The 27,295-nt window shown below is 38.1% G+C and overlaps 3 protein-coding genes across 6 annotated transcripts in view; 2 read left to right on the top strand and 1 right to left on the bottom strand.

Annotated features, from left to right (window-relative positions):
• Positions 1-819: 819 nt before the first annotated feature.
• On the top strand, positions 820-15,334 carry LOC124134859 (protein YIF1B-B-like). 4 transcript variants are annotated; one of them, XM_046499932.2, is made up of 10 exons: positions 820-894; positions 988-1,018; positions 5,446-5,565; positions 6,833-6,972; positions 7,705-7,809; positions 8,344-8,422; positions 9,976-10,033; positions 10,895-11,050; positions 12,076-12,169; positions 13,164-15,334. In XM_046499932.2, exons 2-10 carry the CDS (start codon positions 991-993, stop codon positions 13,320-13,322), a joined length of 939 nt encoding a protein of 312 aa, XP_046355888.1. In that variant the 5' UTR covers positions 820-894; positions 988-990; the 3' UTR covers positions 13,323-15,334. The 4 variants fall into 4 exon arrangements, with proteins under 4 accessions (XP_046355888.1, XP_046355885.1, XP_046355889.1 ...); XM_046499929.2 differs by having other exon boundaries at positions 832-894; positions 988-1,024; XM_046499933.2 differs by having other exon boundaries at positions 841-894; positions 973-1,018.
• Positions 15,335-19,297: 3,963 nt separating this feature from the next.
• Positions 19,298-24,308, bottom strand: LOC124134858 (signal recognition particle 9 kDa protein-like). The gene is made up of 3 exons (XM_046499928.2): positions 24,134-24,308; positions 21,628-21,696; positions 19,298-20,608 (listed from the first exon to the last, which is right to left on the bottom strand). Exons 1-3 carry the CDS (start codon positions 24,203-24,205, stop codon positions 20,513-20,515), a joined length of 237 nt encoding a protein of 78 aa, XP_046355884.1. The 5' UTR covers positions 24,206-24,308; the 3' UTR covers positions 19,298-20,512.
• Positions 24,309-24,474: 166 nt separating this feature from the next.
• LOC124134856 (protein enabled homolog) overlaps positions 24,475-27,295 on the top strand; it is a 68,834-nt gene continuing 66,013 nt past the window's right edge. The window contains exon 1 of the mRNA XM_046499925.2: positions 24,475-24,717. Coding sequence (XP_046355881.2) covers positions 24,713-24,717 — 5 coding nt within the window. The 5' untranslated portion in view covers positions 24,475-24,712. The remainder of the gene's footprint in view (positions 24,718-27,295) is intronic.

Genomic DNA, 27,295 nt, shown 5'->3' with positions numbered 1-27,295 from the left:
TCCCGCTGTACACCATTCGTGACCAACTCGTGTTATTCCGGGACAAGCCGAATAGCGGGTCACGGAAAGGGACGAGTGGTGACGAATGGCTGTACACACAACACAGCAGATAATTCCTACATGCTGTAGGCTTGCGTTTGATTCAGGAACATCTCAGTATCAATTGCTTTCAATACGTAGTAAAAAGTTTGTATTACAAATATATTATCTTACAAATGTACTTGGTCATGAAAAATTGATAAAGTTCTATTGTTTTAAAATCTTCTAAACCTTTACCATGGACAAAATGGGTAACTCTAAGCTGTTTTCACAAAACCGGAGGTACAAAATGCACAGGGCGCACGATGCCTCTCGTGTCTGTACAGGTTGTGTGAATGTGTGGATGGTTATAATGGCTTTGGGGGCTTGTTATGTGCAGTTTAGATATCACTCTCCAGAACCTTTTAAGTCACCGTGAAAAGGCAATTTTAATGCTAGAGACAACTACATTTTTCCTCCATACAAATGAGCTTCTCAAAACAAACCCCACATCCCAGGAATGTTCCCTGATTTGGTACTGAATAAAGAATTGTGCTTGATGTTATCATGTGTCAGTGATGTTATTAATGTGGTCATGAAAAATTGATACAGTTCTATGCTTTTAAAATCTTCTAAACCTTTGTGTGCTGATATCAAGAAACACATGTCAAAATAGGTTACATAGTGGGAGATTGAGGCTCGCGAATTTAAAAAAAAATAATTGCGTGTAACAATAGCTTTGCACATTCTCAATGTACTGTTCATATGTGCTTTTCCTTGTTGGTTACATGGGAGGTAACTCTAAAAGCTTGGATTAACGCCCCTGTCTGTCTGTGTGTCTTGCCAACTCAGAATCGAGTTTGACAGTGCAACGTGGTAAAATGTTCTTGCACGATTAATCGTATAGGCAGCTGTATTGTGTTTATATTTTCTTTGATAACTTGTTATTGATAGTTTGTTTAATTTCAGAAAATGGACGTCCCATCTGGCTTCAGACAGCGTAAGTGTACGTCCAGTTTATTTGACGTCTGGATGTTGTGTGTCTCAAGTGACGTGCCAGCTGAGCAAAACCTTTCCATTGAAAGCCTGAGCTTTGTCCCTGCACACTAGCACTATATAGTAATACGCATTGTCGTGAATGTAGGATATAATGCATGGTGATCCATAGTGCATGAAGATGATCCTTAGTGCATGAAGAATATTACTATGCAATATCTGATTAAGACAAGAAATATGTGTATAAAGCCTGTTGCATATGAACTTTTTCACTGTAATTTGTTACAGTATAATCCACAATCTTCTTTCAAAGGGATTTTTTTAATACTGTTACTGGGTGGGGGTTGGGGATGTTATTATAAATGGGCCTCACATAGTCATAGTAGTATTGCTTGTACGAGAGATTAAAATTGTGATATTGATAAATTTCTGTGACATTTGAAATCAGTCGGTTGTCTGTCCCTGAACATCATTAAACCCAACTCACTCATGACTTTTGTATTTATATCAGCATTAGGCTCCTATAATAAGATTTAAAGACATTACAATTATTATTTGTGCATGTTCAAAACAACATTTCAAAGATGTCAACAATAATTTGTACCTGTTAATGCATTGTACAAAGGTTCTGATGCTGTTGCTTTGAATACCACTAACAATATAGCCTGGTTATTGCCTGGTACCTCATTACAGCCTATTCACATGTACAAAAGCAGTAGTAATGATTGTTTCCTAATGTAGGACATTGCTCCATTTCCAAGTTCCAATGCACACCTTGTCCACATTAATACTGCCTAACCTAAATCATTATGCTATGCCTTGTAGCTACAGTATACTTGTATACAAAGTATGTTTGAGTAGGTGAAAATCTGCCTGCCGTTCTTAACTTTGAGCATGACAGCATGGCTGAACTTCTAAACTCTATTTTAGATGTTAAGATATTATTTTTCATTTATTTGTGTTTTGTTACTGTTCTTAAGCATGTTCAGCATTCTCTGTTATTGTGATTTAAGAAATATCTTTTAATATGAGCAGGTAAATGATTTCATTTATTTTGAACATGTTAGATTTTATAATGCATAGCTCAGCATCTTAGTCAATGTTTATAATTATACCTTAGAGATTCAGATACAGGAACAAGCCAATTGCATTGCACATGGGATGCTGCTTGATTAGAGGGAGGTCATTAATGTGTTTTGATGTTGTTAACCTGTTTAAAACACTGAACATACAGAATGCTTCATTAATTACTAACCATAAGCCTCTAGTCTTACCATGTAAAACACTATAAGCATAAATGTGATTTTTATTTAAAACAAGAGGTATTATTTAAGTAGATAAATGTACATCCAATTATAACTAGTCAGGGACTGAATGGAACATTACCTTATTTCTTGAAGCATTAGTTTTAACAGAGATTGTATATTGATGTGAGAGGTATGGTTCATTACAGCAACCTGCATGAAAACACTTAATACAGCATATTGTTGAACTTCTGTATTTAATAATAGGATTAGCATGTCATTATGATGGTTGATCTCTAGCCTGTATAGGTTCATGGACAGAGGAGGTCTCTAGGACATCATGCAATGCCATGCTAGTCATTAGTATGTTTAGATCTGACTAACACAGGTTGGGTAGTTACAGTGATATATACTACTCAAAATAAGTTAAAGAACACCCCTTTTTTCATGTAACTAGCATAGTTAATCTGTCATGACAGATTAACTATAGTACCGGTAATATGAAAGAATCGGGTGTTCCTTAACCTCTTTTGAGCTTTACATGCTGGTGTCAAACAAGCTACTGCGTGATTGGAATGTCTAAATAACATGATGGGGTATCTTTTCGGCGCCTTCCAGTGACAGAGTATTGGGTTTTCATCTAGGGTTGTTTGAGTTGTGGGTATGTTCGGTTGACCAATGATTTGACCATTAATTTAGGAAATTAGTTGAGTGTTTGGTTAAGAAGAACTTGATAGAAAGACTGATTGGAATGGGAATTGGGGTTCATAGGGGAGTGAGCGTTATGACTCATTTCTCATGATGTCAAATATGATTTTGGTGGGAGGAGCTAAAACTATCATTGATAGTATTTTGTTAGTTGTCCGGGAGTGGTGCTGGGATTCGGAAACTCACGGCTGAACAGAGAGGTTCTCTCTGTAGATTGGAATTCTGGGTCAGAAAAGTGGTAAAGTTAACCGTTGATCAGAAAAGCTATCAGGCTCTTCAACGCATCATCTAGGTATGTGTTGAATTTAAGTAATACAGGCAACAACAAGAACTTATCTGAGGACCTTGTGTGTATATTTACAATAACTACAATCACCAATAAATGGACTTGAGCAAACCATCCGACTTGCAATTTTGAGAGAGAGCTACATCATCCCTAGAACTCAGGAGTGGTTGATCAGGAACAAGTGACCAAGGGTGAAGGGTAAAGTACCCGACACCTAAGGTTACAATTCCCTGAGTCATCGTTGTGGTCCATTGCTATTCCTTTTCAATTTATTTGAGGAGATGAGATATTCCATCCCTATCACTATTATCAGTATCATCCCGACAGGGAATGAGAACAGGCTTTACATTTTGGGGGTATCAAATGTTAGTATGGTGAGCAAATGCTTTAACAGCATACAGCGGTAGAAACTAATATTTTTAGTCCACTAGTCCTCATAATGATAACATGCTAGTCCTTATGATACCTTAACTATTGGGCAGTTTGGCAAGGACAACAGGATGAGTGCCAATTTCTAATACTGGCATAGCTACATCATAGTCCCCCCTGTTGCCCATCAAATTTGCATTGCCAATCAAAAAAGATTTCTCTGTTAACATTAGGACTGGGACCATTGGAAAAGTGGCAAGACAAAACAAATCATAATATAGAAAGAATGGCACAAGATGAAAATTTAATAATAGTATTAACAAAAATATTTTTTGCTCCATATGTTTGGTAGAAAATTCACATTCAGACTGGACAAACAGTCAAAGTAAAAAGTACTGCAATGCACTGAAATTGTCTGTGCAAACCCATAAAGATCTCTCGTGTCTGTACAGGTTGTGTAAATGTGTGGAGGATTATAATGGCAGTTTGAGTGCAGTTTAGATATCACTCTCAAGAACCTTATAAATCACAGTGAAAAGGCCATTTTAATGCTAGAGACAACTACATTTTTCTTCCATACAAATGAGCTTGTCAAAACAAACCCCACTTCCCAGGAATGTTCCCTGATTTGGTACTGAATAAAGAACATTGCTTGATGTTATGTGTTATTAATGTGCATGGTTTTATGAGGTAATGCTGTAGCATCATACATACATGACATAGAACATGTAGAACCCCTAACAGGCAGTTCAACTAACACTACAGCTGGCACTAGACGTCACACACAGGCATCCAGACAGAGGATACTCTGGTTCTATGTTTGTGTTCTTGTGAAATACATTAGATCTTGTTTGACATGCTTGGACATTTTGCAGTCCCTGGTAATTCAGGGCCTGGGGCAACTAAGTGTGGATCAGGTGGTCACAATGGCTGCTGTATGGATGGTACTTTGATGATTGTAATGAAGGGCAAATTTCAGTTGTGGGTCATTAACTGATCATATGGATTGTTGCTCTCGTCATCGACCACTGGTTTGCCTCACCCGCCAGTTTCCTTTATTGGCTTATGGGGGGCATGGGTGGCCCAGCCGTCTTAGGCGCCGCGATTCGCTGTGCAGAGTTGCGTTCCTTGGGCATGCCTGAAACCTATGATTGTGGGTTCGAATCCCGGTTCGCCCCGATTATGTTTCAAAGTTTGTCAGCACCTTACCCGTGCTCGTTGATTTCACCGAAGTGGAAAACGTCTGAGACCTGCATCACTTCGGGCTTTCCTCCCACACTAAGCTGACATGCCGTGATATAACTGGAATACTGTTAAAAGCGGCGTTAAACCCAACTCACTCACTCACTCATTGGCTTATGTGATGAAGCTGAAATATTGCTGACTGATACAAAAAAGATCTGAGAATTTGAGGCTTCTATTTCTTCAAACTCAAATGTTTGTATTGAAACAGATATTACAAGTAGTAAAGTAGACATTGTAGACTGTTTTGCTTACTAAGCACTTTACTCCTGCAAATGCCTTTGGCTTGTTAGTGTTGTATGTACTGATACGCTATCTGTGGTTTGAGTGTACATACATGATGGTAAGTGTATACATGACCTGAATCCTCTTATAATCATACTTATGAACCATGAAACACTATCCTATTGTTATTCAAATTAACTCATTTTGCATATGTGTTTCTTGCTAATATTAAATTATAGGTTCATTTAAGTACATAAAACAAGTTTTGTAAAGATTATTCTGTGTATGAATCATTAAATATTAGATAGATGAATGGGAGTTAAGGTATGGTGTTGCATGTGTGAATGTTCTCTGCAGCTGGGCAAAAGCGGAAGGCCAAGGGCACCAAGTCACAGAAGCCCCAGTTGTTTCAAGACACCAGTTCCCCTCCTCAACCAGGACACTTTCCTCCCCCAGGCAACTATGGACAACCACAAGGTGGGTTCTGAAGGGCCACTAGGTGTATGTCACTACATTACAAGAACCCAACTGAAGGAGCCTTCGTCTAAGGCGCCGCGATTCGCTGTGCAGAGTTGCGTCCCCTGGACACGCCAGAAACCTATGATTGTGGGTTCGAATCCCGGTTCACCCCGATTATGTTTGTAGGTGTGTCAGCACCATACCCGTCCTCGTGGGTTTCACCAAAGTGGTAAACGTCTGAGACCTGCATCAATTCGGTCTTTCCTCCAAAATAAAGCTGACACGCCGCGATATAACTGGAATACTGTTAAAAGCGGTGTTAAACCCAACTCACTCACTCAATGTCTACTGATTTCTACCCATATTGATTTTATTCCCACAGAAATGACTAGTATGGCAGCTATAGATTGAGATGGCGGTAAATGCTTGTTTGAAACCTTTTCAGATTTAAGACAAATACATTTTTATGTACATATGTACTGATAGGAAAGTTATGAACAGAATCCATGTAGAACGTTAATGCAGACAGTGGTAGAGTGTGATTTTGTCCATGGGATCTAAAACAGGAAAAAATATAAACTTCTTTTGCCTGCTTCCATGTCTCAAATACTTGTTATGTAAGTGTCAAAACCAGTGTCATAAGTCAATACAGTGCTGATAGGAAACGGGGTTAACAGCAGCCTTGATTGAGGACTTATCAATACTGTATGTTGATGTGATTGGTGTTGGTTCCTTCCTTAGCCCATTGCATTTTAGGTTGTAGAAAGGATCAAGTGGGGTACATGGAATTTTATGCATCCCTCGTTAGGTTTTATACCTCTCGCCTCCGGATTGTGGTATAAAACCAAATGCAGGTGATCCTGCTACAACAAATTTATCTTACCAACATGTTTTAATGGCATTGTAAAAGAATAAAAACAAATTCAAAATTGATAGAAAACAGCTGTTTGATTGAGCTGAGGTTAACTTGTGCTGTGTCACGTGACTTTCATTGACTCGGAAAAAGCAGGAGGCTTTTTGCATCGAAGCAGGGTATAAGGGATTTATTCTGCCTCTCAGAAATCCACGTGCAGCCTGATTTGCTCGTGGTGGGGTATAAGGGATTTATTCTCCCGCTGAGAAATGTATTTCTCTCCATGGCGAGATACACAGTATTTTATCAAGATCACATGGACCAATCAGATCTCATAATTCTGGTATGATAAGTTATATTATGAAAGGGAAAAAATGTGTGTCAGATTATTAAATGAATCCTGTCACTGGTATTACTGTCTTGTGTTTGCAGGTTATGACCCTAGTGGTGTGCCACCTGGTGGTCCAAATCAGTTTCCAGGACAACAGTATATCCAGGACCCCATGGCTAACATGGCTATGCAATATGGCTCCTCATGGGCCGGCCAGAGTAAAGATATGCTCAACAAGAATGTAAGTCATGAGCTCATTTAAAGTCATTTCCATCAGATATGACCAATGCTGAAATTAGCTCATTGAAAAGAGGCGCATATGGCCAAGTGGGGGAACAGGTTACCAAGTCATCTGAGGTGCCACAATTTTGTGTCCAGAGTTGCGTCCCTTGGCTGTACCAGAAGCCTATGATTGTGGTATGCCCAATTATACAATGATTGTGGTTTTGAATCCAGGTTTGCCCCAATAATGTTTCTAGGTTTGGCAGCACCATATCCGTGCTTGTGGCTTTCACCAAAGTGGTACCGGTAAACATCTGAGATCTGCATCACTGCGGGATTTCCTCCCACATTAGGCTGACATTCCGTGATATTACTAACTGGAATACTGTTCAGAGCGGTGTTAAAACAGCTTGCTCACTCACTCACTCACTCACTCACTCACTCACTCACGCACGCACGCACGCACGCACGCACGCACGCACGCACTCACTCACTCACTCACTCACTCACTCACTCACTCACTCACTCACTCACTCACTCACTCACTCACTCACTCACTCACTCACTCACTCACTCACTCACTCACTCACTCACTCAGAATATCGCATAGTGATAAATGTTTTTAATCTGGGTCACTTTGGATTTTTAAAAAGATTTTGGAATTTACTTACAAAATGGAATTTACTTTCTGTGGTAATCCAACATAATATTTGATCATAATAGATGTGATTGTTTTTGTTTTTGTTTTCAGATAGAACAGTATGTAGCGACGTCCAAAATCAAATATTACTTTGCTGTAGACACAGCTTATGTTGGCAAGAAGCTGGGGCTACTGGCTTTCCCTTTTACACACGCAGTAAGTTGTCATATACTGTCAAATTACACTTTTGCATTGGAAATCACCACAAAGATTAATTTTTTCATAGAGGCCTTTTGTAAGTTTAGGGTCATATCAAGTAGAAATTGCTGAAATTTGGATGCTTTCCATAGATATTGCAATATCATTGTCAGCAGAGTTAATTTCATCCTCTCTTGTTGCTGTGTCTAATACTTCTAAGTGTAATTGGGGGCACGGGTGGCCCAGTTGCCTAAGGCGCCGCGATTCAATTTGCAGAGTTGCGTCCCTTGGGCACGCCAGAAACCTATGATTGTGTGTTTGAATCCTGGTCCACGCGGATTATGTTTCTAGGTTTGTCAGCACCATACCCGTGCTCGTGGGTTTCACTGAAGTGATAAACGTCTGAGACCTGCATTATTCGGGCTTTCCTCTCACATTAAGATGACAAGTTGCGAACTATAATACTGTTAAAAGCGGCATTAAACCTTCGCTCACTCACTATGTGTAATTCTGCAAAAGGTGATCAGTTGTATCGTATCATATGTTTTACAGGACTGGTCCATTAAGTACAACCAGGATGAGCCTGTAGCTCCAAGATATGAAGTGAATGCTCCTGATTTATATATTCCAGGTAGGTTTCTCTATAACCTTACACTGTCCTCATTAGATGCATCATGGAAATTTTGCTTGTGTAACCAATATTTCACTCTCAATTTAATAAGATAGGCAAAGGCTTTCAACCTACCCACTATCAACCCATGAAGATCAGGGTTAGAATAGGTCTCCAGCAACCCATGCTTGCCGTAAGAGGCAACTTTACTTGTTGTAAGAGGCTACTAACGGGATCAGTTGGTCAGGCTCGCTTGTGTGGATCGATGCTCATGATGTCAATAACTGGATAGTCTGGCCAAGACTCGATTATTTACAGACTGCTGTCATGTAGCTGGAATATTACTGAGTGGTGTTAAACAAGAAACAAACAAACAAAAACCTACCAACTATCAGAAATTGTGAGGTATTATCTAAAGAATATATAAAGGATGTAAAGTGAAGCTAGTTCATCAATGAGAAATGGCAGAGTTGTATCTTGGCCTTGCCAGGAACTGGAGTGTTTGGTTTCACAAACGTGTTGTCTGTCTTAGTTAGACCTGCATTACTGTGGCATTTCTCAATATGTCTGTCATGCTGGGATTTAACCATCTACGTGAGGCAAGGAAGATAACTGACTTAAAAAATCCAGTTTCCACCCTTGCCGGACTAGGCTGCAAGTTCTATTTTGGCTGGCCTAACAAGTCTGTGCAATGTCCAATCAAAATCATGTTTCGAAATCAACATTGGGTTAGTAAACAATATGGATTTCAACGTGCAGATTTATGTCGACTGCAGGATTTGCAAAGGATGTATTCTGTCAACTGGGCGTTGACAGATATTTTACAAATCTTTTCATGTTTGGTTTGATGCACTTCGCTTAGTAAGACCCGTTTTATTACAATATATATCTTGATCATCGATCAGATCGTCTTGACTGGGTGACGCTATTTTGTTGGAAGCAAATGCAAGTGATATGAGAGGTGGAATCTGATTGGTCAGTAGGTGGGGCATAGAAGGGACATAAGGGGGGCACTACGATCGAGCCCAAGAATTCCAGCCTGGTTTGGTAAGGATGGAAACTGGATTTTTATTGTCAGTTAACTCCCTTGCTTTGAGAAGATGGGATTTAACTAGGTACTGGTCAAAGCGGCTTTAAATTAAATCTCCTGAAAGAGATAATTCCCTGTAAAACATCAGTGAGTGAATGGAGTGTTTTGTCACAGTCTGCAGTATTTTAGCTTTTTAACAGTGAAGTCTAGGAACTAGTGGTTGATTATACCAGCAGAACACAACACTCCTGTGGGTTCTTGACAACAATGTGTCAGTATCAATGGTGGAGCAATGGCGGAGCAATGGTGGAGCAATGGTGGAGCAATGGCGGAGCAATGGCTGGATCAGCACAGTGCATGACCATGACCCAGAGTGTTAAATGTCTATAACCTGCTTTTTATTCATCAGTTTACTTTTGTGCCTTTTTATAAATTAACATAAGAGTTATACATATCCTTTCATGTTCTAACATCTGTAAACATACCAATGAGACAGATGCTACGAGTGTCATGTAACTAGGTTTTGCCACTCTTTCTGTTTCAGTAATGGCATTTGTCACGTATATCTTGGTAGCCGGTCTAGTACTAGGAACACAAGACAGGTATGTTTATGGAGTGTGTGAGTGAATACTGTGTTATGCCAGTCACCATCATTCCAGATCAATTATGGAGAAATGATGTGCTCTTACACTCAGTTCAGTGTCCGAAATAACCTCCTGCCTGCCTGCACGTGGCTGGTAACTTTTCTGTCAGGCTGCATGAAATTTTCCTCCACCTGCCACTGTATGGCAGATAATTTTAAGACTACTTATGTATTCAGTTTTATTATAACTCCTTGTAGATTCTCAAATACTTGTTTGCATTATTTCAACTGAATCAAGATACAACTTGTCTCTTATTTTTTGTGATTTTTTAATAATTATATTGTCTGAATTTTGGCAGGTAAGTTTGAAGATGGGCATTCAACACTTATGGGTCGCCACACCGACTGTATTTTGGGGTTTAATATTATTTCAAAATCTGACTTAGTGTATTGTATCACCTATAAAACTTCTGAATGTATCAATGTAACCTGTGCTTAAACATGTTCAAACAGGGCACCCCACAATCCCCCTCCAGTTCTATGTACGGGCATTTGTAAATGAAATCGGTCCATTTTTTTAACCGTTGTTTAGATTCCATCAAGCTCATCCAGATAGAAAGATTTCACTCGCCAGCCCAATACTGACACGTGAAAGCATATAATCTTCAAAGCAATATGCAGTTGGTGGTTGTGTTATATTTGTTGGTAACACATCACCAAATGAGTTGGTTATGGCGGTTCTAGTCAGACAGTGTTGTAATATGTTTACACCCATGCACACCATGTTTCAAAATTGGGGATGCATGTTATTGTTCTGTCACTGTGTTTGTTGATATCCATCATGTCTAGGTGTACATTTAGGGCAATTTGTGTTTTTCAGGTTTACTCCAGAGCAACTAGGAATTCAAGCGAGTTCCGCCCTTGTTTGGTTTATCATTGAGTTGCTGATTGTCATGTTCACGCTGTACGTGATGAACCTGAAGACAGACCTCAAGTACCTGGACATCATGAGCTACCTGGGATACAAGTTTGTAGGGTAAGCAGCTGTGTCACAATGCAGCCACTTTCTCATGAAGCCTTGTGTCTTCTCGCCACTCAATCCTCTGGGGTTCAGACAATGTTTGAAAGCCATTCTTGAAATCCTTCAGTATGATATGGTTGGTATATTTCTTGGTATAGCAATTCATTGTGTAGAGTTGCATCCCTTTAGCAAGCCAGGACCACTGATTCACCCTGATTATGATTCTTGGTTTGTCAACACATGCATATGCTAGTGACACGGCATCATATACCATAACTGAAATTCTTTCAAAGCTGTGTTAAGCCAACTCACACCTTATCTGTGACATTTTATAGATTAAGGACAGGCAGGATAAGTTAATGGTGTCTATGTTAATTTTATGCATCATAAATGGTCTTGAAAAATGTCACTGCTGCGTCAGTGGTGAACAAGTAGGGTTGTCATCGTATTTCACAATATTGATGTATTGAAAAAGTTATAATGTCAATACTGTATCAATACAAATTTATGAATATTGATACAAAAGTGCTAATTGACTACTACTGAATGTAAACGTTTACATGTATTAAGATTACCATGGATAAAAAGGACCATGAGAAGGCAATTTGAAACATATAGTGGATCAGGGCCCCCTTCCACAAAGCGACTGTAGCGCTAAGACGATCGTAACTCCTATACTTTAACATAGACTTATGACAGTCGTAGTGCTACAATTGCTTTGTGGAACGGGACCCAGCCTAGTTTTTATACACATACAGAATTATTTTTTATCAATATATAGACATATCAGCGTTAGAAATTGGCACTAGTCCTGTAATCCTTGCCAAATTGCCCAATAGTTAAGGTATCATAAGGACCAGTAGAAATTTGCCATTTTTATGGGTTTTGCTATATTTTATCATTATAAGGACTAGTGGACTAAAACTGTTAGTTTCTACCACTGATCATGAATATTTTTGAGTTGATATGTTTCCAATACATACTGCCCCTACAAACAAGGTGAGTGTGGTGCAGCCACTAAGTGTGTTGTGTTGTTGCAGAATGATTGTGTGTCTGCTGGCAGGCCTAGTATTACAAGGCATGGGCTACTACGGAGTGCTGCTCTGGTTCAGCATCACACTCATCTTCTTCCTGGTAAGTTCAGATTCGCTCATTTATCATCCTTGACTGGATGTGAATTAGCTATATAAAACATGGACAAGTGCATCCTAGTATTGAAAAATGTGATATTTATGTCAACATGCACTAAGTGCATGTCAAAAATATTTTTGTCTGACTAACCAATACTTGTCCACACAAAACTGATCTTTGAATAAACTTAATTACCACACTACAACATTAATCCCTGTGTTACATGTAATTTGACATTATCAAGCTGTGGGTACTCGGGTACTTCAAGATTGTGTGCACATGTTCCTATTACATTTTACATGCACCATGAATTTATGTGACAGTGGCAGCAGGACGGCCAATGTTTCAACTTTGATAAATTTATGAGACTAGGGTGCAACCTTATTTTGTCTGGTGCAACTTGGTTTTCATGTCAACATGCATCTGGGTCAAGTTAGATCAAGTTCCTTACATTGAACCCTGTTTGATCTGTCAGCACCATAGTGATTCTCGTTACCTGCTCACCTTGGGCTCTCCTCCCTCTATAGGCTGACAAGTCATAATGTACCGGTATTTGAAATACTATTCAGCCCAAATCCTTTTTCTCAGACACCTTACATGTTAACAGCACCCTTAGCCAAGTCAAAAGTTGAGTTTTATGTGCACACACCCCACACATATATATTTCACTGTATGTATTTCAACATTATTCTTGCCATCATGTTGTCTACAACAAATTGCTTTCAAGTCCTGTGACCCAGGTACTTGGTCCAAGTCTTTACAGTGCTGAAAGTCTTTCTATTTTAAAGGTTTTTCATATCCATTAGGGGCGGTCGGGTAGCCAAGTGGTTAAAGCCTTCGCTCGTCACGCCAAAGACCCGGGTTCGAATTCCGACATGGGTACAATGTGTGAAACCCATTTCTGGTGTCCCCCGCCGTGATATTGCTGGAATATTGCTAAAAGCGGCGTAAAACCATACTCACTCACTCACTCATATCCATTACTTCTGTGTTGCAGGTTCGAACGCTGAGGGTGCAGATACAGCCTCACAGTACTGGGGACGACTTCTCCCGTGGAAACAAACGCAGCTTATATCTTATACTGACTATAGCAATATGCCAACCCTTGCTTATGTGGTGGCTCACATATCATATCATGTTTGGACGGAAACAGTAGACATGCACCAGGAGTAGTGGCCGGACGATACTTGTCGCTGCTAGAGTACAGAGGGCACGGGTGGTCCAGCCTCTCGGCACAGTCAGGAACAGCTGTCCTGGGTTCAGACCCAGATTCGTCCCGGTTATGACCCATGGTCTGTCAGCTTTATACCAGTGCACCTGGGTTTCACCTCGTGTGGTAAACTTCCAGGGTCTGTGTCACTTCGGGGTTTCCTCCCACATCAAGCTGACATGCCGTGATATAACTGAAATACTGTTCCGAGCGGTGTTAATCCAACTCTCATTTACTTGGCTAGAGTAAAGTTACTAAGTCATACTGGACCAGATGTGTTATGTTGATGTGCAGAGATATCAGTGCTATTTGCATTGAGGAATTGTGAATGTGTCAGTGGACTCCATTCAATATGTTTGCATGATATAATGTATTATAATGACAAGAAGAATATATTCACCCTCAAGAAAAGAATGTTCTTGTCTTCCTGGTATCATGGGATTTTAAAGTGTTTTTGCTATCTTCTCTTTTTAAAAATCCTTACTAATCAAAGAGATCCAGTTATGTGACAGTGCTTGAGTAAGGAAGGCTAGCAGTGACTGGGTTTGACAGACCCTCAACCCTAGGAGGAAAGAAACTATCATGTTGAAAGTAATTTGTATTGTGGTGATGTTATTAAGAATAGGTTCTTCGAAATCCTGATTTGCCCCAATTATGTTTCTAGGTTTGAGAGCACCATACCTATGCTGTGGGTTTCACCAAAATGGTAAACATTAAGACCTGCATCACTTCAGGCTTTTCTCCCACATCAAGCTGACTTGCCGTGATATAACTGGAATACTGATAAAAGCGGTGTTAAACTCAACTAACTCACAAATAGGTTCCATACTTAGAAGTGACATAATTAGACCGACGTTCTCATCTTATGTATACTTGCAAATAATTCAAATGGCGCATCAGCCAGATTCCCAGCCAGTGTTTGATACGGTATTGTGTCCTTGTGCATAACTGAATCTTTGAATATACAGTGTAACACAATGAGTGATTATTAATGGTTACTGTTTTGAACATATATACACCTTGTATCACGTTACCTGCTGCTCCTTCCTACCTTTCATGTATTCCGAACTTCCAGGGATCTTTTGGAAATATCTACATATTACACTGGCCTTATTTTGAACAATGTCCGAGATATTACCAATACCTGATGGTTACACCAGTTGGTATACAAACCATGTGTGTTCTTCCAGATGGTTGCAAGGACTTAAATGATTTGAGGAGCAGAGATAGCAATTAAAAATGTACCGGTAGTCAAACAACTATTGACATGGAATAGTTACAAAACGTCATTCAATAAACAAGTTTGGTATCTGTGTTTCAATATGTGTATCCCACTTTGTAAACTGAAACAAATGTGTTTCGTCAGAAAATATATACAGCATACGATTATTTTAATTTTCTTTTTTTGATATGGACATTTACTGCTCAATTATTTTCCAAGTATATGTATAGTTTCAAAATGGCATTACACTGCACCCAAGATGTCGTTAATCGATTTCGATGGGAACAATGCCATCTTGATTGACATTTTTAATGTTTCTCAGAGCAGTTGGATAGCCTTTGATTCGAGTTTTTCCTTGTGCATGATCAGATTCAATATCTTACATTGGTACATGTAAATCATGCTGTTCCCCAAACACATTCTTGTCCCCTGCTGATTAATATTTATCAAAAGCTGTTTAAAATCTTACTTATATAATGTTTTCTAAAAGAAGTGATTTTATACATTGATTATTTCTATACCCTCTTCAAATGTCTTATGACAAGTTGGAGTTTTATTTCTGTGCTTGATAGTTTCTTTGATTCATACATTGTACAAAGAGCATGTTCATATTTCATCTGATATTAAGGCTAAAAAGAATAATAGTCTTGGTCCTCAGGCACTGCCCGCATCATCATAAAGTCTGCTGCACGTTTTGTTTTTATTTCCATTTCCCCAAAAATAAAAAAATCCTATACCTAAAAACAATGCAATCCAATATAGCATGCAGTTACTTCCCTTTACATGCGCATTGTTTTACTGTTGTGGTAATGGCGGCAATAGGAGTTTGTATGCTTGTTTATGTAGAGAGTCCCTTTCCCAGGTTGATGGTACACAACTGTTTATTTGGTTACATACTAGTTTGAACCAGCAAAAAAACAAAACACACCATTCGCCGGCACTATATTTTCAAAAGTCATTGCCTGAGAACCAATTCTTTTCTTTTTTTAAGCCTAAGATTGTCATTTTCATTTCAAGTATTAGTTGTTATGCATGTGACACTTGTAGCGTATAGATGTTACAGATATTGAGTTGAATGTAGTGAATGATATTTCCATTAAAAGATTATTCTGCCAAATATATAATCCACCTAGTGATGTATGACCTTTTTGGTTGCTATGCTTTTTTCATGATTAGAGTTATCTCCCTTCCTGTGCAATGTCAAAGTAAATTAAGTGGAAGGTCCTACCTGGCACCATCAAATATTCAGAACAGGTTGGATTTTAATTATGATCTTCTTTTTTTGCATTCATCCAGATCTCAAACAACTGAATTTAAAAAAAATGAAATTGAAATTAGATTCTGAAATATGATTTTGATCTCAACTAAATTTGTCTCTGTTGAATGTTTACTTAATTCATCACTTCATATTCCAATGCAAAAATCATGATATGATCATATGATTTTTGTGTGATTATGTTCAGTTGACCTGCCATATGTTGTTTCTGTTCAATTACGAAGACTTGCCATATCTTATTTATTGTGCTCAACCAAAATCAGTTGCAGGTGAATATCATTTGTCAAAACAATACATGACATTCAGCCTCTGTACAAACAAGTCTGTAAATGTGTACATTACTGTGTGGTTGGTATGCTTTGCTGTCAGAGAATGGGAAACCTTTTCGTGACTCTGTAATAACACGGTTGCAACAAAGCTTGTAAATAAAATGTTATATTGTTCACAAGGTGTTGATATCTTGTTTCTTAGTTTTGCCTTGTTTAAAAACTTGCCCATTTCATGGGAGTTTGGCTAAATGGAATAGTAGCATATTCATCTTAAAAGGAATATTCCATGTTATGTTAATGACATGAAGACATGGAGGCTTTTTGAAAATTGGGGTTTCAGAATTGTAAAAGATCATATTAGGACCAACTGGTTTCATTACTCATGTGACATGAATATAAATTCTGTTTGTGATTAGAGGTTCTAGTTGTCCTTCACCCAAAACACTTTTGATATTTCTAGAAATTTCCACTGAATTTCAAGATTTAATAGCCCCCCCCCCTCCCCCAATATTTCAGCTGCTTTGAGCCCAGTGGAAATTCCAGGGATGTACCTCATGCTTGGAAGAGCTGACTATAATTTGAGAGCAGGTGTTTATGAAGTGTCGTGTATCCATGTATAGGGTAGCCTTGTGGTTAAAGTGTTTGCTCATCACGCCGAAGACCCAGGTACAATTCCCAATATGGATAAAATATGTCATTGTACCCTGAATGCATGGTTGGTTGGTTGGTTTGTTGTTTTACGCCGCACTCAGCAATATTCCAGCTACATGACGGCGGTCTGTAAATAATAGAGTCTTGACCAGACAATCCAGTGATGAATATCATGAGCATCAATCTATGCAATTGGGATCGATGACATGCATCAACCAAGTCAGCGACCACCCGATCCCGTTAGTCGCCTTTTACGACAAGCATAGTCGCCTTTTATGGCAAGCATGGTTTGCTGAAGATCTATTTTACCCCGGATCTTCACAGGTCCTGAATGCATGGATTGGTGTTCATGCTGTCGACCACTTGTTTGTACAATCAAGATTTGATTTGCTTAAAGTCTCTGGTATAACTGAAATATTGCTGACTATTGTTAGACAGCATTCAAGAACAAACAAATGGTCAAATGATTTTAGGGGGCGGGGGCGGGGGTGGGTGGGTGGTGGGGAGTCAAGTCACAGTCCAGAGTTGCATCACTTGGGCAAGCCAATAACCTATGATCATGGTAAGCATATAAAACATGGATCGTTACGGGTAATCAAATGAACATGCTATAACTGACATTCTGTTCAAAGTGACAATAAACCAAACTCACTCAGAATTGCATCTTATCTGACTGAGAGTTGTGTCACAGCCCAGTGGGGTTGAACCATCTCCTTTGAAACCACATTGGCAGTGAAGCTGACCACCATGGATGATCCCAGCTGTGTTGTTTCCAAAATGTTTTCAGATGATTACAATCCTATTTTAAACATGGCCATCTTGGAGCCATTTTGAAAATGTCATTTTTGCCCATAACTCAGGTTATTTTTGCATGTATCATGATGAAGTTCAATATGTTGTAAGTATGCAATAAGTATAATAACATATGGTTTGTGGAGTTATGCTCCTTAGTCGTACCAGGATCCACGAGGCATGGGTTGAATACCAACTTTGCCCCATTCAGCCATGCTTTAAGTTTTTACCAAAGTGATGTCCACAACTTATATCAATATCCTTTCATTTAAAGCTCATAAACAATGATATGAATAAAATACTGTCCATAGATGCTTTAAACCCAACCCAGCTTACTCATTCCTTTTTGTCTGGAAAAGAATTAAAAAATAAAATGCCTTTCTGATAAATATTTAATTGAAAATCTAATAGTTCACCTCTTAGTTAACATGGACTTAACACCATATCAACTCATGTGCTCTATGTATGCAACCTATGATCCATGACAGCTTAAAATCTGTCCCTGGAGTCCGCAAGTTCCTTGACTTATTGAAGGTCAGCTATCTGAACCAACTCTGGAAGCATCAACAGATTGCGGGTTTCAGAGTCATACCATCCATCCATCCATCCCATCCAGTGAGTGAGTGAGTTGGGTTTAACGCCGCTTTTAACAGTATTCCAGTTATATCGCGGAGTGTCAGCTTAATGTGGGAGGAAAGCCTGAAGTGATGCAGGTCTCAGACGTTTACCACTTCGGTGAAACCCACAAGCACGGGTATGGTGCTGACAAACCTAGAAACATAATCGGGGTGAACTGGGATTTGAACCCACAATCATAGGTTTCTGGTGTGTCCAAAGGACACAACTCTGCACAGCGAATCGCGGCGCCTCAGACGACTGGGCCACCCCTGCCACCTTCATATCATATCTGGACTCATGGTACACTGAATGAAGGAAAATATAGTTCAGAGTGAAGTTTCAGAAACAATTTTCAATTAATTATATTTATAAACGCCATGTTTCCATGAGAAAAGACGATAAATCAAACTTTCAAAATCTCTCAACAGAAATCAAGCTTTCAAATTCCCTCAACAGCTAAGGGCAACACCTGAAAATAAGACTGTTGTATAAAACATGTCTGAAGCTTTGTGACTACTATTGCTAAATTTGCCATTTTGAAATTTGAGTCCTCTTTGGTGTGAGAAACCTGGCAGTTGAAAGTTCATCCCAACTGGTTGAAGTGGTAAAAAGCAAACAGGTGGACAACAGACTTAACAAACGATAATAACAATAATAGTCAGCAATATTTCAGTTATACCAGAGACTTTAAGCAAATCAAATCTTGATTGTACAAACAAGTGGTCGACAGCATGAACACCAATCCATGCATTCAGGACCTGTGAAGATCCGGGGTAAAATAGATCTTCAGCAAACCATGCTTGCCATAAAAGGCGACTATGCTTGTCGTAAAAGGCGACTAACGGGATCGGGTGGTCGCTGACTTGGTTGATGCATGTCCTCGATCCCAATTGCATAGATCGATGCTCATGATATTCATCACTGGATTGTCTGGTCCAGACTCGCTTATTTACAGACCGCCGTCATATAGATGGAATATTGCTGAGTGTGGCATTAAACAACAAACAAACAAACTTCTAAAGTTTTAAGGAGATAAAGAAAACTAAGAGCGCTATCTTATGCTCATGAGATCAAATCAACAACAAAACTTGGGAACAATGGAAGATTTAATATTTACATGATAAATAGATGACATACAACTCGGGTCAGGAAACGTACAACTAATTCATTCCATTACAAATACTGAGGAGTGAGTGGTTGTACGCACACACCACAACTTTGAACATCACATACAGAAAACTTAAAGCTTGAGAAAAGTAGCCTAAAAGACTAAAATAATCATACACTTTTTAGCATATGTATCTGCACAGAGGTAATGGTTTAGTTCTGTATTTCAAAATTATAGTTTTCTTTCTTACATAATTTCCCTTGCCATTTCTACAAACAAATGCTTCTATTTTGCAGACGGACAGTGGTAGCCAACATTGGTCATATACAGCTGGTCCAGTACTCATTTCAGACTAGTGTTTATGTCAAATAGGTAGATTTTGGTAGAAAACAATTAGTCCCTCTGAATTTTCACTAGTCTGGTACTAACGGACTAGTGGCCATGTCTAACCCTGACCTGTGTAAGGATGTGCAAGTCAAATATGCTGAATGGCAACAATACATTGATGCACAAGGTCAAGATCATGACTTGAACAAAGCGTAACATGCTTACACTATCTCCCATTAAACCAGATTCCATTTATACACTCTACAATCATGGCCTCAAACATGAACATCACAACACACACTTGTTTTCATATCATCTTGCATTCACTTGTACCTCTAACTTCATGATCATCATTTTTTAACATATACTACTCAAAAAAGGTTAAGGGCCACCAATTCTTTCACATTACTAGTTTATCTGAGTAGTGTTTTTGAGTAATATATATAAATGTAAGATTCAAGTCATTCGCAACAATAATTATTAATGAATTGAGATACATGACAACATGAAACCCTTGCATCTGTTAAAATTAAACACATAATAATAACAATTCTGAATGTTCTCAAGCATGTGTAACATAAATTATCCGCCAACTAACATGATGGCAAAGTGGTATATTAAATTCTGTCTATAGACATGTTAGACAAAAAAAAGACTGAAAACAGGACTTATTAAAAGGTTTGCCACTTCTCAAACAAATATTGAACAAAGGTCTTTTTATATTCATTTGGAAAAGATGGTAAAGCAATAAACATATATATACTTCATCCACACAAAAGATGATCCATCATAAATGTTCACAAAAGAATTACATGTTCATCTCGACGGCCATCACTTCCTCATCAGTCATCCATCCACACACAGCTGCACTGTTCACTTCTCCTTGGAGGCCATATGCCTCATTAACTGGCTTGTCAATTTCTCCAGTTTCTTCACATCCTGAGCCTGTTCTGTCTTGAACTGCAAACACTGAAAGCAAATTTGATGGAGTAAGTGAGTTGGGTTTTAACATCGTTCTGAAAAATATTCCAGTCATATCATGGCATGTAAGCATTATGTGGGAGGAAAGCCCGAATTGATGCAGGTCTCAGTCATTTACAACTTTGGTGAAACCCACGAGCAGGGGTATGGTGCTGACAAACTTAGAAACATAATAGGGGCCAATTGGGATTAAAACCCACAATCATAGGTTTCTGGCATGCCCCAAAGTAGCAACTCTGCACAGAGAATTGCGTTGCCTTAGAAGAGTGGGCAACCCACGCCCCCGAAAGCAAATTTGGTATATCAAAGATAGAATAAAAATACAAATTTTGTTTCTTTCTCCATTTTCCACAACAACAATCTTTGCCAACCGGTTCACCTTTTACAGTTTCCCACATTTTATGCGTAAGGCAAGAACATGGTTTCTGTAATAACCCCCATAAGGTCTTTTTTAATTAGTTGGTTCATGGAATTATTTTTATTTATTGTTATTAAGCTATCAAAACAATACCATGGAACTGAGATTCTGAATATTGTATTTCTATGTCAGGTACACACCAATATGAACAGAGTCAATGTCAAATTTGTTGACAAGGAAGCGGAAAAACTTAAAATTCTAAAAATCCCTAAATAGCAAAAGGCACCAGTTGATAACCTGAGATATGGTCCAAACAAATGGAAAAAAATAAAAATTCTAAAAATAACAAAAGGCACCACTTCATTCCTGATTAGTACATGTACCAGTCTAACTTTTTTCCGTGAAAACAGGGGAAAACATATCATTCATTAAAAGAATTTGTGATTTATTTTATTAATAAATGGGGTTTTCAGACTCGGCACTGCGGTAATTAAAACAACTCTCAATTGAGAATAATATTTTTTTCTACTTTCTTGATTTGTATGGTCGGCTGATCAGTAATTGAGTACACCAATTAATAAAACAACAAATGCCTAACGAATCAAAGATATACAAATTCAACAATAGGATATCATGCCATGATACTTACTACCCTGTCATCTGTCATTTTCAAGACCAGTTTTCCTTCACTGTGACGATACTTTATGACAAATCGACACTGAAATCAGAAATACATAATTTTCAGAAAAAAAAGACAATACTCTTTTATTAATAATATTGTTATTCTAACAGGAAGCGCTGACAGTAGATGTAATTATTTACTTATCTACTTCAGTTACTCAACTAACTACCCACTACCACCTTGTCTTAGATATATGAATAAACCATCCCATTAACAAACAATTTGGTCTGAACATGCCTTACTAATACTTCAGTTTTAGTTTCAATTCAAAACACTTAACATGCTAATTGCCCTTGATCATCATCAAGTATCTTGACACTGGGGGAGTGAATGAGCGAGTTTATGTTGTTTTGTGCCTAATTCAGCACATGGTCATTCCAGCTGTGTCTGTAAATGTGATGCGTGGAAATAATAGTCCGGGACAGACAAATCTGTTTCTGAGCGAATGAGCTATGAGCAAGAATCCCGACAAGGAAATACTGGTTGAGAGTTAGTATGTTTGTATTTACTAGCATCGACGTGCAAGTGGGGAATGCACATATCCATTTGATGTTACTCTGAGTGGCCTTGTACGATTTCTGCTTCTCTGAATGTGCATCTGAATACTGAATTCAGCCTTGAACTTCTGAAGCTTGAAATCGAATACACTTCGGAGAATGGGAATTTTGAAGTGAGTGAGTATGGCTTATGCTGCTTAAGCAATATTTCAGCAACATCACAGTGGGTAACACCAGAAACCGGCTTCACACATTGTACCAATGTGGGGAAACGTATCTGGGTCTTTGGCATGATGAGCGAAGTCTTTACCACTGGGCTACCCCACCTACCTTGAGAATTGGAAGGATTGAGTCTTTCAAAGACATTTAGACGTGATACACATTAAGGAAGAGAGTTTATGGATGTCATTGTCAACTTCTTTATTATGAGGAACATTTTGGAGAACTTGCTTACTCCTGTATCAGGTGAATGACTGCTAGGAAGCAGAAAGCATACATGTAAGAACTACAAAAGTTATAAGATAGTAAAAGTGGAAACTTGAGAAGGGAAGGATTGACTAAATAATAAAATGGTTTATGGGGAGCTGATTTAATTATGGAGGCAAATCTTGGATTGCATAATGAGCTTTTGTAACCAACAGTTCAGGGAAAATTGCAATCAAAGGATCCTATTGACCCAAGGCTTTGTAAGACAAACATGCTGACAACCTTGATGTCTTTATTTCTCTTCAAAAGTCCTTATGTACGGACTTAGCACAGCGAAACCATCCTTGTCCAGCAACCTTGTCTGATGGACGAAGCTAACATTGTCACTTTGGCAAACCTTCAAAAAGTATCAGTATACTCGGACCCTGTGGTACCACGGCATTCATCATACCGCAACATTTGTAATTTCTGGCAGTTCATGTAGGACACACATCCTAGCGGCTGTCTATTAATGCATAGAAGTAACCAGGAAGTGCTCGCTTTGTAAACAATTTCAATTTCCTCGGAATGTTCTGTCTACTGTAAGTAAGCATTTATTAATATGTTCGATACTACTTCTGGCATCTTTTTAATATTGGCTTACCCCAAACTATCAATAGACTACGATACATAACACACAGTTTCCAAATTAAACTGTCTCTATCGACCTGAACTAGATGGTCTGTATATTCATGGTGACAAATTAGGTAACAGAAGTGATGCAGCACGCACATTTTTCCCACTATGTGACCAGAATCTTTTTAGGAGATGGTAGAGGCCATGGTGCCATACTTAGCAATACGTTCTTCACAAGTAGCCAAATAATAAGCGCATACTGTTGTCATCAAAGGAGTGCTTTTCATACATTTATTGTTAACTTTAAACATTTTTTCCACTTTTTGTAACAAATTATTGTAATCCAATTTTTAAACAAAAATCTTAAAATATCTTTTCAGATAATTTGTTATTGATTTTTTAAAATATGTTTCTTACTTTTCAGTAAATATGCATTGAATGCATTTGTTCTGTTTAGCGTACATAACAAGTACCGCGATACCCCAAAGTTCTATATTTCAAAGTGAGTGAATATGGTTTTACATGACTTTTAGTTTTAGCAGTATTCAAGCAATATCACAGAGGGCCACCGGAACACTTCTCACATGGTACCTAGGTGGGGAATTTAACCTTGATAGACAGCACAATGAGCAAACTTCTAACTAACATGACCAACATGTAGGCTATGCAGAGCATGTTTTGTTTTCAGAACATCTGTTTACACTTTTAAGAACCATTCTACATAAATCACCACATATATGGTTTTGCAAACAATTCAGTTATCCCACGCTACCTTGCGTGTCCATCCTTCTTAACTCTGTTTCCATCCTTTCGTGGTTAAGGTTGGGGTGTATTCTTCATTTATATGACTTCTAATATTTTTCTAAAAAAATGTGACAACAAACTACACACGCTCTAAAATATTATCATATTAATTCCCACAAATAACATCTCACCCTAGATGGATCGTTGATATATAGTCTCTCTGTTGCTTTGGCAAATTCTTCCCATGTATTAAAATACGTCATTTTAAGTCTGACTGTCTGTGATGAGATCCAGTGATGTAGACTTCTGTTTCATCCAGATGGACAACTCGGTTCAGCTTCCACGCGCACCTGTCTCGGGTTAACTTCCGGTCTGAAGGGCAGAATTAAATAGGCTGTACAAATATTATATTTACTGGTGTTTTGCAAAATTTAAATTTTTATTATAAGGTTCATACACACATTATTCGTGTATGATGCAACAATTATTATATATCGCATAAGTTGTATTTTTGAAGTGATACGGACTCACAAATCATGGCGTCTGGGAAGGAAGTGGATTTGTCGCAGTGACCAATTGACAGTTGGACAGAACGTCAAAAATTGGGACTAGTTTTAACTCTTAATCGCCTTGTCTAGTTATTATATGTTACGAGGTGGTTTACAAATATTCTCGACTAATTCCTCCTATACATTCTAATCATAAAGGAAGAAAATACCTGCTGAGTTAATCCACATTATTCTCTGCAGAACAAAACAACAACAAAAAACATGAGGTAAGTTGACTGCATTGCTTAAACCGCACCCAGATATGAGATGTATAAACTGCATAGGTACGGCTTACAACAAGTTTTATCAAAAGCACAGGTTGATTTATGAAGTTTCCCTTGTGTAGTTCATTCAAATGCTAATGGTTGGAAGGGATATTGTGAGAAATCTTGTCAGCGTGTTGTAAGGACCCACACGTGTAGTGGAAGTGTTATTAAAGAATATAATAAATATAGTTGAAACTTGAATAGCAACATCATTTTGATGGATTTATCAAACTAGATCTCTTGATTTATGAGTTCAGAAGACAGATCTATGTCTAGATTGGGCCATATAATCTGTTGGCTGTGTAGCAACTGTCCATAAAACATACATTAGAATAGTTATAGAAATGTTATTGCTATAGTCCACACATTAGCTAATGAAAGAATGTAAACATAGAAAGAAACAGATGGAAGAATATTTTATGTTATAATTATATGGAAAAACAAACAACTGGATCACATACTTGTTGACTTAAGGCCAAATTAATGAATTGAGATAGAGAGAAAAATACTGATCTATGTTCTATGAATAAGATTAGTAATTTCAATAAGGATTTATAATCAGGTAGTTGTTATCACATGGATAACAAATTTGTTTAGTTATCCATGTATACATGTAATTATCCATATTAGTGTAATTCAAATTTCTCCCACATTTTTCTCTGTCAGGAAAACACTTGTGTGTAGTTTCCCTATTCACCTAAGTCTTGACATAATCCAAAATATTCAGTGTTTTTTTTTAAACTGGACCTTGAATTAGATAGGTGCAGTTCTTTGCCTCGGGAAGTTTTCCATCTATCTTTGACAAAGACAAAAGGAAGAGAATTTATGAAAGCTTTATTATGAGGAACACATGTTTCGGAGTATACATGGTATATGTTTACTCCTTCATCATTCACCTGATGAAGAACTAAGCATATACTCCAAACATTGTGTTCCTCATAATAAAGAAGTTGACATCCATAAATTCACTTCCTTATAAGTATCCCTTCTAAATGCCTTGCAAAGATCTTATCTTTGACAAGTTCTCGGCTCCCATTTGTTCAGAAGCCATAACAATAAATACCAACACCTTTTCATGCTAATGATCCATGTTTATTGACACTAATCAACACCATGAATGTTAATTGATTAATTGCTGTTAGGTAATGGACTTGTACATGCATCACTAGTCCCCCTGCAAATTGGTTCCTGTGGAGAAAAGGGAATGTTTATATAATTACAAGTCATATACCTATATGCTACTGTATCATTGATCTGTACAGTGGGGAGTGAAGCATGAGATCAATTGTTTCTGCTGGGTTGTTTTATTGTGTTAGATTTACAGTCATAGGAAAGGCTTTTTTTGGCTTAGACACAACCATCTTTTCAGTTGTATCAAACAATTGCATGTGTGAGCACCGCTTCTCATGTGGTTTCAAGTGTTAAAAATTGAAGGTCTTAAGGTCTTTGAAATTGGTTTAGTATTTGTTCTAAGGACTCTCTAATCTTTAACATGGATTGATGATATGGATCCCTTGCCTTTTAGCCTTCCTTTCGATTACTTGTTGTTGTACCCTGTAAGACAAAGGATGTAACTTGGTGACAACTATTGATCACCGAAACCTTAGACTTGCATAGCTAACATTGATACTGTGATGAACTCCTGACACGTGGTAAATAGATGTAATCAAACTGTCCATATTGGGCACTTACAACTAGATGTCAACTTAACACACCCCACATCTTAGATATATGTTATAAAAAAATACTCCTTTGAAGCAGTGTTTGTGTGGCTTCAGAAAACTCCCATTTGTTAGCTTTCACTTAAGTTGTTTTCAGGCAAGAAATAACATGTTCTCCTCTTGACGGGACTAAAACCAGGAAGTCAACCTTTCAGAATAGCTTAAGTTCTGTCAAGGAGAACGTTTAGTTCTAATTTTGTTCTGCTGGTCTTGGGATACACTATCATCATACATTTGAATATTGTTATACATGTTACAAGAAGTGACTTGTGACTTGTTTGCCCCAAATATTTATTTGTAACTGGTGCTTGGATTGATGTGCATCAGCTACAATAGAAGGAGATGCCACTCAAACATGTTGGAGAAGGGTGGTGGAGTAGCCTTGTTCACTCATCACCCCAAAGAACTGGGTTCATTTACCATATAGGTAGCAGTGGGGGCCAAAAATGTATACCTGAATTTGGCTCAAAAACTATCATTTTCAGATTTGGGTGTTATTGTATTGAATATTATTTAGATCCTAGTCTGAACAGAATTTTACTTGACTTTTCTTGGCCTAGTGGCTAAAGTCCATTCTCAAAAAATCCTGCCACGATATGCTTGGAATACTGCTGTCTCACTTATATGATGTGAAAAAGTAAAAAATATGACTGTTTGACTGCTAGTGTCGCAGTTGGTTGCCTATTTGTTCAAATAAATATTTGTTTTAAAAGGTATGTCATGGTTTGTCTGCCCCAGCCTCATTACATATTCCTAAAGAAGGAAATCAATGCCCTATTAGCTTTTGTAATAAGTCTAATTCCAAATTCAGTCTTGAT

The sequence above is a fragment of the Haliotis rufescens genome, unplaced genomic scaffold (genome assembly GCF_023055435.1).
Source record: "Haliotis rufescens isolate VD_foot unplaced genomic scaffold, xgHalRufe1.0.p SCAF_3, whole genome shotgun sequence".
In the NCBI taxonomy this organism is placed as follows: domain Eukaryota; kingdom Metazoa; phylum Mollusca; class Gastropoda; order Lepetellida; family Haliotidae; genus Haliotis; species Haliotis rufescens.
The sequence above is the reverse complement of the archived record's forward strand: the minus strand, read 5'-3'. Positions and strand labels throughout refer to the sequence as shown.

Bases quoted from the DNA above. Each gene is read 5' to 3' on its own strand.
- LOC124134858 (XM_046499928.2), bottom strand. From the start codon at position 24,205: ATGACGTATTTTAATACATGGGAAGAATTTGCCAAAGCAACAGAGAGA. The intron at 21,697-24,133 runs GTGAGATGTTAT...TTCTGATTTCAG, and splicing joins ATATCAACGATCCATCTAGG to TGTCGATTTGTCATAAAGTA. The intron at 20,609-21,627 runs GTAAGTATCATG...ATTTGCTTTCAG, and splicing joins AAATGACAGATGACAGGGTA to TGTTTGCAGTTCAAGACAGA.
- LOC124134859 (XM_046499929.2), top strand. From the start codon at position 991: ATGGACGTCCCATCTGGCTTCAGACAGCGTAAGT. The intron at 6,973-7,704 runs GTAAGTCATGAG...TTTTGTTTTCAG, and splicing joins AAGATATGCTCAACAAGAAT to ATAGAACAGTATGTAGCGAC. The intron at 10,034-10,894 runs GTATGTTTATGG...TGTGTTTTTCAG, and splicing joins GTACTAGGAACACAAGACAG to GTTTACTCCAGAGCAACTAG.